Genomic DNA, 18,897 nt, shown 5'->3' on the forward strand with positions numbered 1-18,897 from the left:
GTCATCTGAATCTCCCCAAGGAGTGTAGAGAAGTTTTGTCCCATGCTCAAGCACTAATAAAACATACAAGGCAAAGTGGAAGAGATTCTGCCTGTGGTGTCAAAGACAGGGTCTCCATCCTTACAAATCCCTGCCTCATCAACTTTTGCCATATCTACTATCATTGGCTAAATCTGGGTTGGCACATTCTTCTGTAAAGGTACATCTTGCAGCCAGATCGAGGTTTCGACGCACCTCTTCAGGCCCGTCCTTATGGTCCTCTAGGATTGTTAAACAATTTTTGAAAGACTTGTTTCGGATGTACCCTCCAGTTTGCCCTCCTCCGCCAGTTTGGCAGCTCAACCATGTGCTGGCTCAACTCATGAAAGCTCAGTTTGAGCCGGTTCACAAGGCGGACTTGAAATTCCTGTCTTGGAAACTGGCCCTACTCTTGGCGCTAACATCAGCTAGAAGAGTTAGTGAGCTTCAAGCCCTCTCCATAGTGGATCCATTCCTTCAATTCAAAAAGGATGTGCTTATCCTTCGCACCAATCCAAAATGTATTCCGAAGGTGCCGTCTGAGTTCACTTAAATGAACCCTTGATCCTAAAGTCTTTCTTTCCGCGCCCTTCTACGCCTGCGGAATGCACATTACATTCTTTGGACGTTCAAAGATACTTGAAATTCTACTTAGAACGCACACGGCCCTTTCGAAAATCATCCCAATTGTTTGTGTCCTACAGTGCACCACGGAAGGGGTTTCCTTTGGCAAAGTGTGGCATTTCCCGCTGGATCTCCAGTGCGATTCAATTCTGCCGTCAGGAGGCGGGCAAGCCTCTGGACAGGAAAGTCTGTGCACATTCCACAAGGTCTGTGGCTCTTTTCTCTGGAATCGCCATCGAGACATATGCAGGGCAGCAACGTGGAGCAGTACACATACCTTCACGAAGCACTACTGCCTGGAGTCTGCAGGACGAGACGACGCTGTTGTTGGTCAAGCAGTCCTTAGGAATCTTTTTCATTGAGAGGTGAGCTTTCCCTACAATCCCTCCATCCTGGTAAGCAAATTTTTTTGGTGTCAGCAATGTTTTTATCTCTTGGTTACAATTTAGCAAAGTATGCTATAGGTATTGTCATATGGTTATGTGATGCCTGTATCTTACAAAATGTGCTTTGGTGATTTACTGCTAGCTATTCTGATACAAAGCATGGGAATCTATGAAAGTTCCAATACTGGGGTAAGAAAACAAGTTACTTACCTGTAACTTTGGTTCCCCAGTATTGGTAACTTTCATAGATTCCCATGCGCCCACCCACCTCCCTGGGGAAAGCTCGGCCTTTTTACTGAGATGGTGGCTGTTTGCACAACGGCTACGAAAATCTGAGATTCTGAGCTCTCTCAGGAAGGTTCCAAGGGGTGAGGCTGTTCTGATTGGTCCTTGCGGAAAGTTTGGGCTCTTTTACACAAAAAGAGTGATATGCTACAAAATGAGAGGAGGCCTAGGCCTAATTTCTCTTTTGTTTCTATGATTATGTTATTTCTTTATTTACCGAGGCTCCCATTCAGACGACGGGGAATGATACAAAGCATGGGAATCTATGAAAGTTACCAATACTGGGGAACCAAAGTTACAGGTAAGTAACTTGTTTTCTTCTCTTTACTTAACTCGTTCCATGCTGATGACGGAACCGCTCCGTCATCAGCTGCGGCTGGGCTGTGCTGATGACGGAGCGGTTCAGTCATGGCCCGGCCACCGCGCCTGCGCGGCACTGATTTCGCGCCTGCGCGGCGCGTTCTATTGAGCGGGGCGGGCCATGACGGAACCGCTCCGTCACGAGCACAGCTCAACCGTGGCTGGTGACGGAGCGGTTCTGTCACCAGCATGCGGCCTCCGCGCGGCCGCCCCGCCCTTTTAGGGCTGCGGCGGATTAGCCGCCCCAGCGAAAGGGTTAATGCTGCTTAAGCCATTTTCTGCCTGAACCATTACAGGAAGTTGGATTGCATAGTACTGTATCTGTGTTTATCTGTGTGTATCTAAAGGAGAAAAACTCGCCAGAGCTGGCATATAGAAAGAATCGAAGATATACATTTGATATATTTTATTGCATAATTGTGGCAGCAGAATATGCATTTGAGCCTGTGGTGTTCTCTATTAACTGCACTTTGGCTTCGTAGGGCTTATTTCTGAATGTCCGGGGTCATCTGCCATTCACTGAAGGGGGTTCAGACTAGTGACCAGATGACTAACCTGACTCGGCCATTGGGGGAATTCAGCAGGTGTATGCTGGGAGCGGCCAGTTAGCAATGCTTGGGCATCAAAATGGTATTCTGCAAGGAATAACACCTGTAAAACATAACGGATGAAGCCAAAAGAGCTCAGTGGCATTTGTGTTTAAATTAATACAATGCATGTTCATACCCACGTGTGTGAAATGGTAGCTCAAACCCATAATTCACTCCCCCCTCCAGAAGATACCTTTGCAAGGGGGTCCAACTCGGTGATTTCTTTTTGACTCTGAGAATGCAACCCTGTATGTGGTACAATTCCCATTACACAAGGTTGACTCCACAATGGCGCTCCTTTGTTAGGCAGTTACTGTAACCTTGCATTATAATAGGAAAGCTCTTCAGAGGGTGCAACCCCATTAATGCGATGCAACTGCATTCCCTTAAGGCTTATCGTCTACTTTAAGTAAAGTATCCTGGAACTGGCCACGGCAGGGTTTTCCTTAGTTTTGTGCTTCGTAAATACTGTTGGGTTCGAGATTCGCCCTCACCCTGAAGATGCAGTTGCGGCTTTAGTTTTAGAAGTAGCTGAGATTTTAGTTTAAAGAGCACAAATAATCTGTGTAAAATGGCAGGTGTCCTGGTAATGCCGAGAGCAAGTATGAGCTGTTGTTGCTGCTCACGTTTGTACTTTTATTCTGTGACTTCTAAATGGCTTTTTAAAATAAATAATGTTTCGATTTGTGACTTTGTGTGCATGTGGTTGTGTGGATTGTTGAGGAACGGAATGCCAAAATGAGTGGCACAGTAGGTGATTGGATTAGTGAGTGCATGGCCAGACAAACGGGTAAGTGGCTGGGTGGGTATGTGAATAAAGTGATACGTGGATGAGTGAGTGCAATTCTGAATGGTTGGGTGAGTGGATGTTGGCATCCTTCGCCAGAAAGCTGGGCGAATTGATGCATATTTGGATCGATACACAAATCAATAAGATGAGTGAGACCAGGGATGGTCTCACTCATCCCCAGTTGTGTTGATTAGAGGAGGGTATTTGTGGTACACAAACAAGGATGCGTAGTCCAGGTGTAGTGGAAGATCCCTCTTTATTGACAGGTAGTTAGGTGGCAGGTTACAGGATAGTAAGTAACAGGGAGAAACCCCACCAGGAGAGAGCTACCAGCTCCTCAGCCTCAGATGACCAACTGACAATCTTTACACAGAGAGGCACACCAACATTCCATGATGTCACAGGACATTCTCATAAAGTGGAGAGAGGGAAAATACATAGAAGCATTTACCACACATCCTCTTCCGTTAACAAACAACAGCAAGAAAGAAGTTAAGACGGAGCAGAAGGATTCAGAGGAGACTGTAGACACAAAAGCGAATCAAAGGGACATATTGAAAAGCAGGAAACTCAAGCAAGAAAGCAGAAACAAAGGACAACAAAAAGAGGCATGTAGAAAGATAAACATAAGATGCACAGATAAACTAAATGCAAATTATATAACATGCCCATCCACCCTCCTTAATAAAACAAGGTAGCGATCCTGGCAAATCAAGCAGGGTGTAACAACATAATCACAAAATCAGTGCAGATGGAAATAAGCACAAAAAGATGAACATAGCAACCTACAGAAAAAGGAATGCCTTGCAAAAGAGACTAGTGCATGACGTGCACTAACAACCTCCCCATAAAGGGTACACATAGAAAGGCAACCTTAAAACCGTGGAACAAAACAACTCCCCAGGAAAGGGTACACCAGAGGAACATAACACCCCTGGAACAAAATAGACAGTGGCCACGCAAAAGTGGCACAACTACACCAAGAGGTAGCGCTGACAACGCACCCCGACAACCCACATAGAGTGATGCAACTCCTCCCCAAACAAAAGGGTACACCATTGAACAATGTAGGAATTATTCAAGATAACATCACTAAGTGGCGGCGCTGACAACGCACACCACCTTCCCCAGAAAAGGGTACACAAAGAAAACTAATCTTTGAAACTTTGGAGAAAAATAGCTACATGCAGACAACCTCCCCAAATAAAACGTAACTTCTCCAAAGAGTAACGACAAGACCCTAAGAAACCACATGTAGGCACTGACTGGCACCACAACCCCACAACCTCCCCTAAGTAAGGGTACACCATAAATACTAACCCTAAGTACATGGATGGGGTAAGATGAGACACAAACACCCTAACTGCACAAGCAGGGTGACACACAGGATACCCACCCTGTGAGACCAAACGTCCCCTATAAATAAATATACAGGGTACACCATAAGGTACAACATCACCCTAGTTACAAGATATGGCATTGACTGGCCACAGACCCTCCCCTAAATAAGGGTACACTGTAGGGTTAAAACATTGCCTTAGGATCCCAACCCAAACTCACAAAGGCAGGGTACAGCATAAAACAAGCACTGACATACAACAACCCCCCAAAGGTAAAAATAATAAGCCATCATGCTCAACACACACACCAACCCACAACATACAGTGAAAAACAAATAAGTTGAAGCATAGGGAATGATAAAAACAAAAGACATTAGCTCCGGTGAGCGATTTCTCACCCGAGATCCTCATAGATTGCTCCAGGCAGTGACAAGCAACACCAAAAAATGCAAACGGCAAGCTTGAGCTCAGGTGTCACACCCGAGTTCCCACATACGTCTTCTCCTAATAATGACAATGACCAAGAGCACAGTGCGATGCAAAATAAACCATATACGTCTTCTCCTAATAATGGGAATGACCAAATGCACAGTGCAATGAAAAAATAAATTCGGAAAGAAACGAAGGCTTGAAGTGTTCAAACACCAACAAAGGCTTGAAGTGTTCAAACACCAACGAAGGCTCGAAGTGTTACAATGCGCAGTGCGACTGTGAAGTGGAGAAAACAGTTCATTGCTGACCTTCGACTTGCCGCAGAAATGGAGTCCGCTATGGTGTGGAGGCTCTAAGCACCAGACTCACTCCTGCAAAGACTCGCAGGACAGGACGCACACTTGAAAAGACTTGCGCTCTGACAGGAAACAAAATGGAGGCACGCGGTCACGTCTGTGCCGAATGGCTCACGGACTAGACGTGCTGTACAATGTCGTAGAGCAGCTGGCAAGTGGGAAGACGTCACAGAAGAAAAGATGCCAGCAACACGGGACCGGTAAGGTTGTGCGCGTAAGGGCTCGTGGCTTGTTTGAAATGCGGCGGTTCAACTGCTATGAGGATAATTACTCTGCGAGTGCATAAAAACAAGTTAAAATGTCCCCCAGTCACAGTTAAATAAAATTCACAGAAAAATTGGCACAAAGATGAGCGTCAGCTCGCACTCGAGGTAAAGTGCTCAATTTGGTCGCAGTCGCAGGAAAGCAGGGAAAACTTCACTTTCTTGGCAAGACACACATTGCCATAGAAGTAGGTACACTGCGAGCAAACATCACAGATGATGGCTGTTGAGAAGGAGAGACACTGCCAGCGCCGGAGCAACTCAGTGAAAGCAGACACAGCAGGCGCTCACAGGGTAAAACATGCCCATACTGTGGGAGAACACAGATTTCACCTGATCCACAGAAGATGCAAAAAGGGCGAACTGTCAAGTTGTAAAAGCAACAGAGACACAACAGGTTGATCAGGCCAGCTGGGTCACACTCGCTTTTGAAGCTGGAGGCAGACAATCTCCAGATGACAGTAGATCAGCAGTTAGCTCCTTCACAAAACAGACGCCCAGGGTGGAGGCTGTCCAAGATGGAAAGGACACTGGTGGGGTTAGCTGGGCGTTACCTTTGAATTTAGGTTCAGGTTCCTTCTTTTAAATTGCTTAGTCCTTAAGTAGACACTTGTTCTTGGTTGACACGTAGATTCATCAGCTTCAAAACGTCGCCAAACTGTGGTACACAAACAATGATGCGTAGTCCAGGTGTAGTGGAAGATCCCTCTTTATTGACAGGTAGTTAGGTGGCAGGTTACAGGATAGTAAGTAACAGGGAGAAACCCCACCAGGAGAGAGCTACCAGCTCCTCAGCCTCAGATGACCAACTGACAATCTTTACACAGAGAGGCACACCAACATTCCATGATGTCACAGGACATTCTCATAAAGTGGAGAGAAGGAAAATACATAGAAGCATTTACCACAGTATTCATCCATTCACGCCACTGCTGCTCACTCACCCATTCCGTTCTCCACAATCATGCACATTCACCCATCCACAATTGCCCAAATGCCACCCTATGGCCTTAATTGTTCAAAATTAACAATGGCACCATTGTGGTCTATCCACATTAAGAGGCACGTTAGCCTCAAACACAACATGCAGCAGTGCATAGCCACAGAGGTTTACGCAGGGCTACAGAAGGTGTCATAAACACAAGTTTACAGACTGACGAGAAATCTGCATTTATTCATAAGAACACCTATCAACCTCTCCAACCCTTGTCAGCTCGTTCCTCTTAAATTCTCAAAATACTGTAAAGGTTAACAAGTAGGCAGGGAAAGAAGGGAAGTAAAATAACCAATAGGACAACCGCGAGAAGGGAAACATAACCAAATGTGGGGTAAATAATGCAATAGAATAAAATATATGCACATTATGACATTATAACAGTTCTCCATTCACAAAAGAAGTGTAAGTTGGGAACAATTACACTTATTAATTAGAAAACATAACAGAAGGTATGCAGCAGTGCTTTTTATTTTTTTAATAAAGTTGATTTATCAATATTTGCAGCATTTGTTTAGGAGCTGTTTGTTATTTTAACAAATGCAGACCGTACACCAGAGATGTACTGTCACTGATGGTAAAATCCATGTAACAGTCAAAAAATAAAGAAAACAGTTTTTAATGCCTTTGAAACTTGGCGTGGAAGGCTTAAGTGTGTATCCATGATGACTACTAGGTTATTTACTCTTGTCACCGTTGAAGGTGATGAGCCTTGTGCTTTTGTCCTGCTGGCCCGGAAGCCATGCTCATGACTAAAAGTTGATCAGTTTTAACAGCTGTAAATGATGAGCATAGTTAAAAAAAAGTGTACAAGACTGAGTTTATTTGAGTGGGAGTGTGCAAACCTTGAAGAAGAAAGGACACCCAGCATCACTACTTGAGACTTCATGGGCAGCAATTAGGGTGGAGGGCGGACCATCGCCTCTGAGACTGCAGTAAGGAAGTATTCCATCCTTTTTAGCACAGAACCGTGAAGCCCAAGATTTTCCAGCTTATATAGTTAGAAGTGAATGGTCAGGAGTGATAGTGAAATCAGTGCCCCAACACAGTCTCCCACAGCTCCCCATTTCGATGAACCTAGAAGAATTCAGTGCCGTTGGGCAAAATCAAGCATCAGTCAAGTCTTTTAAATCCTTGTCCTCAATGGAAGTTTATAATTGCGCTACCACCACTTAGTCGTCTTTGAAGGGTAGGTGACGTTGATCAGCCTGTGCTACTTCACTTTTTGTCTTCTTTGTAGTACAGCAAGAAACGGACACCTACTACTCATGGTTTTGTTTATGGGTCCAGCCTCCCTGTGAGATACACCTAGAAAGCTCTCTTTAGGACCATTTTACATTACAAATCTTCATTTAATAATTTAATATTCTGCCTCTCACTTAACCCGAAGTGCCCACTCTAGTTTGGCTGTACGTTTTCTAGTTGTTCCTTTTTCTAGAGAGTGCTAAGTTCTCTTGGTTGCCTGAAGTTTAAAGGTATTTTGCATTGGAGGTGAGCACTTGCTGCTTGCTAAGCTCAGGTAGTTGGTCAGCCGCCTGGCAACAGCAATGCCTAAAACGTCTTGCGAGGCACGTGTTCTGTAGACTATAGCCATCATTGTGAATTGCATTAAAAATACATTTGCATTAGTCTTGCGTGTTATAGATAATACAATTTTGTTGAGCAAACAATACTTGGGTAACAGAGAATGACTATAGTGAGCCAGAAAACTAGTTTTGCTGAGATGGCATGTGCACGTAAGAGACTGAGTCACACTGGAAGAGGAGGCTCTTTGTTGAGAAACCAGTGAGACTTTTGAGTGGATTGCATAAAGAATGATTAGTGTGGGCTATGCGAGGCAAGTGCAAAAGGAAATAGGTCAGCTGGGGAAAAGCAACACTGACAAACACTTAGGAGTTGGATGTGTCCTTTTTGTTTTATTGAATGTACACGTCTACAATTGATTGTACTTTGTTTTTCCATAAAAAAAGTTGTCAAGTTTGTGGCACACGCTGTACTTCTCCTGCAATTACAGAAAGTGGGTTGTCATCCAGAGCTTTAGGAATGGATCATTGAAGAATATCTTGGCACTTGTCATGCAGTGTAGGCTTAAATACAGCACTTCTTCATCACTTCTTCATCACTTCTTCACCAGGCTTCGCAGCAAGTTGGTTCTACAGAACACTGACATGGATGCTCCATTTTTACATCCCTCCTCTTACCATGTCCACCTCTACCGGCAAGTGCTCTAGTGTGGCTTTACAGTGCCATTCGATGCTGTAAAACAACACCTAAATCTAGTCCACAAGATTGTGGCATTTAACAAGATCTAACCTCCACCTTCTAAGTGATGTTGAAAGGCAGGAACGCCATACTATATACTAAATAAACACTTTGTTGTTTATTCTTTGTTGAGCTTGTTGCTAACAGCATTGATGATTGATTTCTTTTTAGGTTGCTGGGCACCGCGTGGTGGGGGCAAAGTAGGTGCCCAGTAGGCGCAGACACAAACATCGATGTATATTTCCAAACTTAGGCCATGGAATATAGCCATGGGCCTACATCCACAATTCACTTTCTATTTTATGCAACTGTTGTCCCCTTAAATTTCGAAAACGAATGAGGCCGTCAAACGTGAACAAAAGCAACACAGACTTCTCCTGTGGCTAACTAAGCCACTCGAGCAAGTGTAATGTGGACCTGCTCACTCAGAGTGGGTAACTTTTAATACGCGTTTCCAGTGTCTTACTTGTGGTATATACTTCTTTCTGTTGCCATTTGGATGAACGGTTAACCGATGAGCATATTCTAATTTTGCAACATTAGTGTTCTCGCAGCAAGAAGAATAGAGGTTCCAGCTGATAAAATGAACTCACTTTCACCTCTGCATCGAAACCAGCCATTGTGCTGTTTGTGGTCAAAGTATCACATTAACTAAGAAATCTGGGAAGTAAAGGAACTTGGATTCGTAGGACATTGTCTTTTAAACAATGCCCTTTTCAGAGAAACAGAAAATGCAACTGTGCAAATACAGAAAACCGAACTAAAAATGCAACACTGCAGAACGGTATGTAAGACCTAGACTGGAGAAGAGTGGCAAATGAATGATTAAACACAGGAAGGGCACATTCACGCATCTTTGCTGTGAACTACAGGGTAAACAGGAAGGCAAGTGCAAACGACTAAGAGATTGCATATATCCGGTGCTGTGCATTTAGTACACTGTTAAAGTTTAAATTTCACGCTTACATGCATGTATCACTCTTATACCATCTAATGTTTTCATTTGTAAAGTGCTCAGTGAACCATCGGTTACAGCCACTGTAATTGAGTGATTCTGGGGTTGCAGCCTGTTTCTCATAATGTTTACAACACGGGTCACATAAGCTAGCATCTGCTGCAAACATTTCAGATTTCTTAAATAAACTAAATGTTTCTAGCTCAAAATCATCACACGTGACTAAATATCGTGCCACAATGTGGGTTGCACAGAGCAGACCCTTTGCAAAAGTTGCCTGCTAACCTTTCAGTTGAGAATTGCAGAATGCAAGTGATAAAGTGCTATAATGAGATGAAAAGTTTTCCCAGACCGTATTGAAATGTGTTAGAATGACAAAACAGTGAAAAATGTTTGCAATGTCCCCTTATGTTTCATAACTTGCTATTTCTTGCTGCATAATATAGTCAACCCAGCCACATCATGTGGTCTGCCGTTTCTGCATAATTCCACTGGCCCTGCCCATCAAGTCTAGTTCCTGCTTTGTAAAGTTGCAAACAAGTGGCACTGGGTATTATACTCTGAATATAAACGAGATGTGCCAACTCAAACCGGTGTTACCAGAAACACCTTCCACCAGAGTTAGTTTTCTAGCAAACAGAACTCTGGATCCCTAAGGCCTGTAATAATTTCTTCTTATTTGTTTTTGTCTGCAAGTCCCAGAGTACTGTTGGCTAAATAAAATTATAGTCTGACGGGGTTCAGGCTATGCGAAGCTAGTTGGCAACCGTGCATAAAACTAGAAATTCTTATGAAAAAAATAAACTATTATGCTTAGAATTTGCAGTTTTGTTTAAGTGTAGCATATTTGGAATTGAAGCCCATAAATTTGCACCTGAACCCTATATGAGTCATACATAAAGGCAACACCCCACCCAAAGAATATGATTAGTGTGCACGAGTTAAGGTTCATAAAAACCTGACCAACAAACTCTGCATAAACATGCACCTCCACAGCACTGGAAAATCTGCTTTGTGGACACAGGATAAATGTATAACCTCTTGAACCACACCACTCTGTTACCCCATCACTAGCAAGCGCCTTAACATGGATTAGCGCCATGCTGGCGGGCATCAGCCTGACATAGATGATTGTCAAATGTATGTGTAGAAGGTGCCAAGCACAAGCAGCCTTCTGTCCTGACCAAGTTCTAGATATTTTTACTGAAGACGGATTAGCTAACCTATTGTAATAAGGTACATCAAGTTAGAGCCCTGTTCGTACAAGAGGTTTTGTGACTCTTGCAAGTTAGCATGTGACGCAGCCATGTAACATGAAGTATAACTTGGTTGTCAAAGCATGCTACCATCTAGCTTTAAAAAAATTGTGAGGCATTCATTGGGCAGATTTTACAGGGCCCAGCCTACTTTTGAACAAATTACTTCAATTGGGGATTTCTTGATATACTTCTTTAGAAGGTGTGGCCCACAAAGAATGTTCGCTCCTGTTGTTTTCTAATCTTAACTATTGAACTGTTTCCCTTTTGGCAGTGTTTTAAAATATTTGATTTCTTTCAAATCTATAATATATCCTGGGTAACATCTGACTTCTTCCTTTCCAGAGCGCCAGAAATGGGAGGCAAGCTAAGCAAGAAGAAGAAGGGGTACAACGTGAGTGATGACAAAACGAAGGACAAGAAGGCTGATGGGGCAGCCACTGAAGAAGGCGAGGCCCCCAAGGCGAACGAGGAGGCCCAGCCTCCGGTAGAAAATGCAGACGCCAAGGAAAACAAGGAGGAGAAAAATGATAAAGATTCCCAGGCAACCGATCATAAAGCAGAAGTCAAAGAAGGCGAGAAAGAGGCAGCGGGTCAAGGGGACACTCAAAAATCTGAGCCGGAGAAGAAAGAAGCCAAAGCCGAGGCACCGAAGGCCCCGAAGCCCGAGCCCCAGGCGACGAAGCCGGAGGAGCCGGCGCCTGCCTCCGCTGCAGCCCCCAGTGGTGAGGCGGCCAAAGCCCCAGAGCCCAGCGGCGATGCAAAAGCTTCCCAGCTTCCGGAAGTCGCCGCTGCCAGCAAAGCGGAAGAAAAGAGCAAAGATGAAGGAGAGGCCAAAAAGACTGAGGCCCCCTCAGCACCGGCGGCGCAAGAAGCCAAAAGTGAAGCGGCCCCAGCTTCAGACTCAAAACCTTGCAGCAACGAGGCTGCCCCTACTTCCAATGAGACCCCAGCAACAGACGCACCTAGTTCTACTCCCAAGGCCTCAGAGCCAGCGGGAACAGCAGAAGAAGTGAAAGCACCGGAGGTTGCAGTGGCTAATTCGGATCAAACCGTAGCAGTTCAAGAATAAAACGGACAGTCTGTTTGAGATAACCACTTAAAAAAAAAAAGCAACGACCTGCAATGATGTTTTTTTAATTATAATTTTGTTCCAGCTATACTAACAAACTTGATTCCGATCTTAAATAACCCTATGTTTTGCCCAGATGGGATGTCCCATCAATACTTTAAACAAAATGCCAAATTGTATTTTTGTCATAAAATTTTATGAAAAAAATCAGTCTACCAATTTTGCCAATTAATAAAAGCGTTAATTAAATCGTGGAATTTAGCGTTAGAGGTTTGAAAATAGTCCACATTTTTACCACTCTGAACAGCAGCATTAACGCACTCCGCCTTTATATCAGAACAATGTTTTTCCTTGTTTTCCCTTCTGCCTTACTGTTGCAGGAGTGATGTTTTTGACTTTGCCCATTGGGCTTGTGCCAAGGCAATCAGATCTTTGAGAGCAGTATTTTCCTTTTTTTTTTTTTGCAAACACATTGTTTTGTACCTTTGTTTGGTTAAATGCAGCGAATGATGGCCAAATCTTCAGATACAACCTACTTTAAGCGTCCAAACTTTATTTCTGAGTGCCAATCCCCCTCCAAATCGTTTCCCTTCTCCAGCTATTTTTGGGAGTAAATGAGCATTTTCTTCCCACCACCTAGCCTATCTAGATTTCTCATGATGAGTTAATGCATGTCCGTGGTTGGGTGCACCTGTTGTTCTGTTTCTTGGTCAGTGAAAATGAAAAATGATTAAAAAAAAAAGCCTGCATTCTTTGCAGTTCCAGTCTCTCTTCCATTCTGTGTCACGGACACCAACACGCCACTCATTGGAAAAAAAAAACATAAAGGAAAAAAAAAACTAAAGTTGTAAAATGGATGCGTTGAAATTATATGTAATTGTATAAATGGTGCAACAGTAATAAAAGTTGAAAATTATAAAATAATGTTTCAATCATTTGTCAGTTTTTTTTCTTTCATGTTTGTTTTGTGCATTCATTTTTGGTGTTTAAAGGAGGGCATAATAATGTTTCTAATCAGAAAATATCACACGAGCAAACTGAATGTCTGCCAGTTCTTTTAGGTTGTTCGGATCTCGCAATTTGTGGTTAAAAAAACAGAAGTAGATGAGGGGAGTTTGTGTTTTGTGTAGCTGTATCGCAGGGTGGTGAAATGGCCGAACTTCGATTCAGGAGCATAACACAGACCGCGACTGCAGCATACCAGTGCATAGTAAGGAAGAGCTATGATCCTTTAGCTCTTAGACAAATCAAAACATAGGTTTACTGGTAGGGCCTATCTTAATTCTGGTCTTGACAGGATGCCCCCCACCATGTACTGCAGAACAAATCTATATAATTATTTGTAGAAGGGTTAGGCTTCATGAGGCGTTATGGTGTTTCAGCATATTCAACTTCTGGACTTACGGGAAGTGCTCTCTTTACTGGATACAGGACATGGTATTGGAACCTTAAATTATGCGATTCTCTTCTGCCTTTTGTATTTCTTTTGATTATCCACAATTGCATGCATGTTCTAGGCTATCCTACTATGGAGGGAGAATTACCACCAATCTGGCATCACAGCCGACCCTAGAACAAGGGCGGTTAACCACCCACGTAGGCGGTAGACAAAGGGCACGGCAGTGGCAGGGTGCGACAGCATGCCAAGAAAAAGGCAAGTGAATAACCAGGGAGTTTGGATTCAAAGGGCCAATCAAAAAAAGAAGGGTGTGGTCGCAAGCATGACCTAAAAGGCAACTAGGATGATTGGGGACACAGTACAATACCTAGGGTGACCTGGTAGGATGGCCCTCACGCTGCCCTGCAGCGTCCGTGCTGAAGCGTATCAGAAGGATAGTTTTAATTTACAAGAAAACCTGGAGGGGGTGATGCCAGTAAAGAAAAATGTGACAGGGTATGGGACAGTCACAAACCGGGGGGGGGGGGGGGGGGGGGGAGTCGTAAGGCCTTTAATGCAGCCACCCCTCAAGGTTTCACCAAATTAGTCTGTCATCCCAAGGGCAAAGTCTTGGCCGTTGTTGGGGATGGGGATTTTTCCAATGGCAAGTGAGTTAAGTAATTTAATTAGCCGGAGCTCAGTACGGATTGCAGGTCTTACAATGATAATACCACGGTGATAACACACTTTCTTGTTGCGGTTCTATAGACCTTACACATTGCTGGCCCCATCAGTGCCCCGCTGTCAGCCTCCGTAATTTAAGGCAACTTTCATAAAGTCGAGATAATTCTGGTGATTAATGCTCTGCTTGGAGAGGGGCCGGAGTTTTTGTCTGGTGGATTTCTTGACTGACCAGGAGATAGTGCAGAAGGTTAATGCCTGCTCAAGACCATGCACTAGGCGTTTTACAGTAAATAAGTCAGCGGGCTACTGCTTTTGTCAAGGAGATCCTGGTGTTACTTGTAGTTATAGATTAAAAGCTTGGTTAGAACACTGAGCTATTACCTTTCAGCACAGAGCAGCATGAATCTAAAGTATAGATTCGAGCGCTTCGATTTCCCCAGTTTGTCCTTATCCTACTGTTGCAAAAAGGTTTTCTTTGGGCAGAAATCAGTTATTGTGATAGAGAACCGCTATCCATGGAGTTATGTTTAAATTCCCTATTAGTGCTTCTCTAGACCAAGTATTCCTAAGCTATACTGCCCATCCGTAAGGATGGCTTGTGACTACTACACCTTGTAGTCGTCTGTCTTAGGTAGCATTGCCTAGACACTGCTTTAAACACGTGATTGACTGTAGCTATTTAGGAATGTTGTGTGTTGTAAAGTGTTCTAACACCATACACTGGTAGGAAGGGAAAAAGTGCCAGGGCCCTCGTCAGGAGGCCACCGCAGCTTGCTTCACTAATTGCCACTGCCAGCGCGGTCAATTACAGTCAGGGGTAGAAACCACCACACTGCTTGCTACAAGTGTGACGCTTTAGACTATTCAACATTTCCTAAGCTACAGGAATGGCTTGGGCGACAGGTAATGAGCTGACATGTAGTTACATGGGATCTTGTTACCTTTCTCCCAACTGTGAAACTGTCTAAGAAACTGATTGATGCATAGCTCAATGAATTAAACAGGCATAACTTTCAGGCACAACTAATCTGGTTCCAGTGACAACAAAGTGTGAATGCAGGGTAGCCATGAAGAAGGGGAAATGAAGTCCAGCTCACTTACTTAGAGGGTAATACTTGTGAAGCTACGCTGCTTGTTGTAAAACTACAGAAGAATATTGCCTATCTACTGGTCGCTTAGTGCAGGGATTAAAGCTGAATTCGTAGTTGGTATTCACATGTTCGAAACACACCACTTCACGCTATTGTGAAACAACGTAATCTCCCATAACGGTCAATAAGCACGCTAGTTGCATTATGTGACGCCGGAACCTGGCATTAATAATTAATATATGGTTTCCATGGTTTACATTCCTGCACATGCTCTAGACGGGAAATGCACTGGTTCAATTTGGGGCTTGTTTATGCTGGAATGAGAAGGCATAGGGCTTCATGGCTTCTGCAGTTGTCACAGCTTTTAGTTACACATTTACTGCTCAGGCAAGGCATTTCAGATGTTCTAAGTTACACGGGTAGAATGGGTGGTAAGTAGTGCAGCATGTCACTGGTGCAACCACACCGGTGTTAACTGATTGTTATTGGGGTTATTATTGCACAGAAATGCTTTCACTTACTCATAGCGGTCACAGAAAACACTTCGTGACCACTTATCAGGGCATTCTTAGTGATTACACAAGGGCACCTTTCCATAGAGTGCACACTGGTGGAAATTAGAGGCTAGTTCACGATTTCCTATGGAGCCTTGTTATTTCACGTGATAGTTGTAACTCGCATGCTTTAACTTTATCAGACTGCATGCGTTGGTTGGGGAAATTTCATTCAGCCTCTCTGCTACTGTTTGATGCAGGATATTAAATATTGCTTGATATTACTGACAGTGGAGCAGCTAGTGAGAAAAGGTAAATGGGCAACATGGTCAGTGGAATCCCTGACTTACTCAAAGACAGCTGAAAGATTTCATTGTTGAAGGGGCGTTAGGGTGACTGAGAACCTAAACCTCATCCCAGCTCACATACCTTTGCTTTCACACACTGAGGTCAGGGAGACGGTCATCCAAGGGCTGGGTCAGGGAGACAGTCATCCAAGGCCTCGGTCACTGGTTTGAATTAACAGGTGAGGACGAGAAGAGTTTGTGCTGAGTTATTAGGGTGCAACGTTGGCACCAAGGCTGTATAGAATCTGAGTCAGATGATCAGGAGCTTCATTGAAACACATTTGGAGGAGCTCTTTTCTTGACGAAGGGATAGACGGAACAGATGTGAGCGGTGAGCTAGGTTATTCACAATACCCGATAGAATAGAGACAGCTTGTTCATCATCAGAAAGCACACTCGGGTCGGACCACATGGGCAGATCATGTTAGGAGGGCAGGAGTTACAATCTGGTACATCAGGGAAAGAGCCATAGCATAAATTAACCTTGGCCACAAGCCAAAGCATAGGTAAAATAAGGACTCTTACTTGGATCATGGCATTGGGGTGAAGACACAACACAAAACGAGTACCGAGAGACAGCGGCAGCTGAGACTGGAAAAAGATGGCTGAATCAGATTGTTCAGCTTGGTTTGCAGTGATCAATCAGAGGGAGGGGGGACCCTGGGTGCACCACCAGGTTTAAATGGTGTGTGCCACCCCCCAAGAGTCATGTTCCTTCGCCTCTGGTGGTTTCCCCAGAGATTACACAGTTGACCAGGTTAATCTGTCTAGATAGCAGTGGTCTTTTAGATAGCACACAGACTGGGAAGATGCAGCCGCACTGATGAGGAGCTGCTCCGTGACAAACCCCTACAGTGGGGTAGTAACAAGAGCCGGCGACAGGTAAGCCCGCGAAAATCCAAGGTGCCGAATGGTCTGTGTTGTTTGAAGCAACCAAATTTGGGGGGAGGGGAGAGGGGGGACAGGGAAGGGCTGAGTGCTCCACAAGTTCAAAAGTGCCTTCGCCTCAGGTGGTTTACCTGGAGATGTAAAGGATCATCTTTTCAGTGGCGTGAGCGACGTGTTCCTCCTGAATGTTGTAGGGACACTCGAGTGGCTGGTTCTAATAGTCATGGGAGGAGCAGTCAGTGGTCGGTAAACTACCTCCATCTTGGCGGGGAGTCGCAAGGTTTAATAAGAATATCTTCACATAAGGATGTAAAAGGGCAATTGCTCGAACAAGGTCCTTGGGATGCCTTACGTCGGGGATACTTGAGGGCAGACAAAAGGGTAAGAAATGGTCAGCACTGGGTGGACACGGCACTTGCAGCCCAGGCATGGCCTTGGGGCCACGAACGCCAGACATTCAGTAGCAGTTTGAACCCTCAAAGCCACATCCCGCTGTACCAAGTAAGTGACAGAAGAAGAGCTGTCACAACAGTTGGAAAGTGATTTATGACAACCTTGAAAAGACATCATGACTGGAAGGATGATGCATTGCAGGATTAGACACGTTATGGTCATGTGCAATAAAGGATAGAATGTACCCTGTATAAGCGGTTATGGAAAGGTCTTGTGTTGTAGTCCACGATTATTTGTTTTTGGTTCATATCCCAGGGGGACTGGGAGTATCCCTTGTGAAAACCCTCAATCTCTATTTGTTAGACATAAGTCCATGATAAGCCAGAAATGAGCTTGTTAATGGCCAATGCCATCATGACAAGTGTGTAACAACTTATGATGTGAATAAATTGCGTGTGTTCTAACCCCACAAAATGGTGTTTTTCTTTTTTTTTTTTAAACTCAAAAATCTTTATTGAATTATTTAGAGGTTACAGGACAAAAGGATGCAGTGTGGGTACAATCAGCTGACAGATGAACGTGCATCTGGACATAATTAGGTCCGAAATGTTGGAGACCTGGTGAAGCAATCAATGATTAACTTCGCAGACAAGATAGGTATTAGCACATTCAAGTGAGTCCAACCAGTGTATTAACAGAAGGCTATGAGAGAGAAGAGTAGAGAGGAGGAGGAAGTAGCAGGCATGGAAAAGGAGATAAGGTAAGAGAGAGAGGAGAGAGTAGGGGGAGAATAGTGAGAAGGAGCAGAAAAAAAGCACTACGACACGGTGACTAGAAGGCATAATGACACCACCCTCTTTGGGAGCACTACGCCAAATGTGTATGGTCAGGGTACAAAATGGTCTTATTGTACATAATTGATGGGAAAGAAGGAATGACAGGAGGGCCTGTGAGTTGCTTGCACAGCAGTTTTTTTTTACCGTCGACCGGGAGGCACACCCAACCCTAGTGGGATGGCAGCTTATCACTTCCGACCCTCCTCTGTGGGCAGCAGGGCACAAGAGCGCAGCAAGGAAAAGGCCAGCAAGTGACCAGGGAGTTTGGGTTCACGGGGTCCAATCAAGAAAGAGGGGCGTGGTCGCAAGCATGGTCTAAAAGGCGACCAGGACAAGCAGTCCCCAGCTTTGTCGCAGGAGGAAATTGAACCCACCCAACCACACTAGAGAATGTGAGCATCGCAGCAGCAGTGTGATGAGGGGGCGGGGAGCCACTACATTTTAAACAAGAAATATCTTCACATAAGGACGTAAAAGGGCAGTTGCTCGAACAAGGTCCTTGGGATGCTATGGCTGGGACTCGACAAGTGCCCGAACAAGGTCCTTGGGATGCCTTATGACAGAACACTTTAGACAAGTGCCCGAGCAAGGTTCTTGGGATGCCTCAAGGCACGGATTCTTGAGGGCAGACAAAAGGGTAAGAAATGGTCAGTGCTGCATAGACACATCACTTGCAGGCCAGGCATGGCCATTGGACCAAGAATGCCAGAAATTTGGTAGTAAGTTGAAGCTTTAACCCGGTTAACCAAGTAAGTGACAGACGAAGAGCTGCCACGACAGTTGGAAAGTGATTTTTTGACAAC

At 44.4% G+C, this 18,897-nt stretch overlaps 1 protein-coding gene across 3 annotated transcripts in view; it reads left to right on the plus strand.

Moving 5' to 3' along the window:
* Window positions 1–12,907, plus strand: part of BASP1 (brain abundant membrane attached signal protein 1) — a 226,637-nt gene extending 213,730 nt beyond the window's left edge. For all 3 annotated transcript variants that reach the window (XM_086965392.1, XM_086965391.1, XM_086965390.1), the window contains one exon: window positions 11,257–12,907. In XM_086965392.1, the coding sequence (XP_086821518.1) occupies window positions 11,267–11,983 (717 nt within the window). In that variant the 5' untranslated portion in view covers window positions 11,257–11,266 and the 3' untranslated portion in view covers window positions 11,984–12,907. The remainder of the gene's footprint in view (window positions 1–11,256) is intronic.
* The last annotated feature ends 5,990 nt before the right edge of the window (window positions 12,908–18,897 follow it).

This window comes from Lissotriton vulgaris, chromosome 4_1 (assembly GCF_964263255.1).
Source record: "Lissotriton vulgaris chromosome 4_1, aLisVul1.2, whole genome shotgun sequence".
NCBI classification, from domain to species: Eukaryota; Metazoa; Chordata; class Amphibia; order Caudata; family Salamandridae; genus Lissotriton; species Lissotriton vulgaris.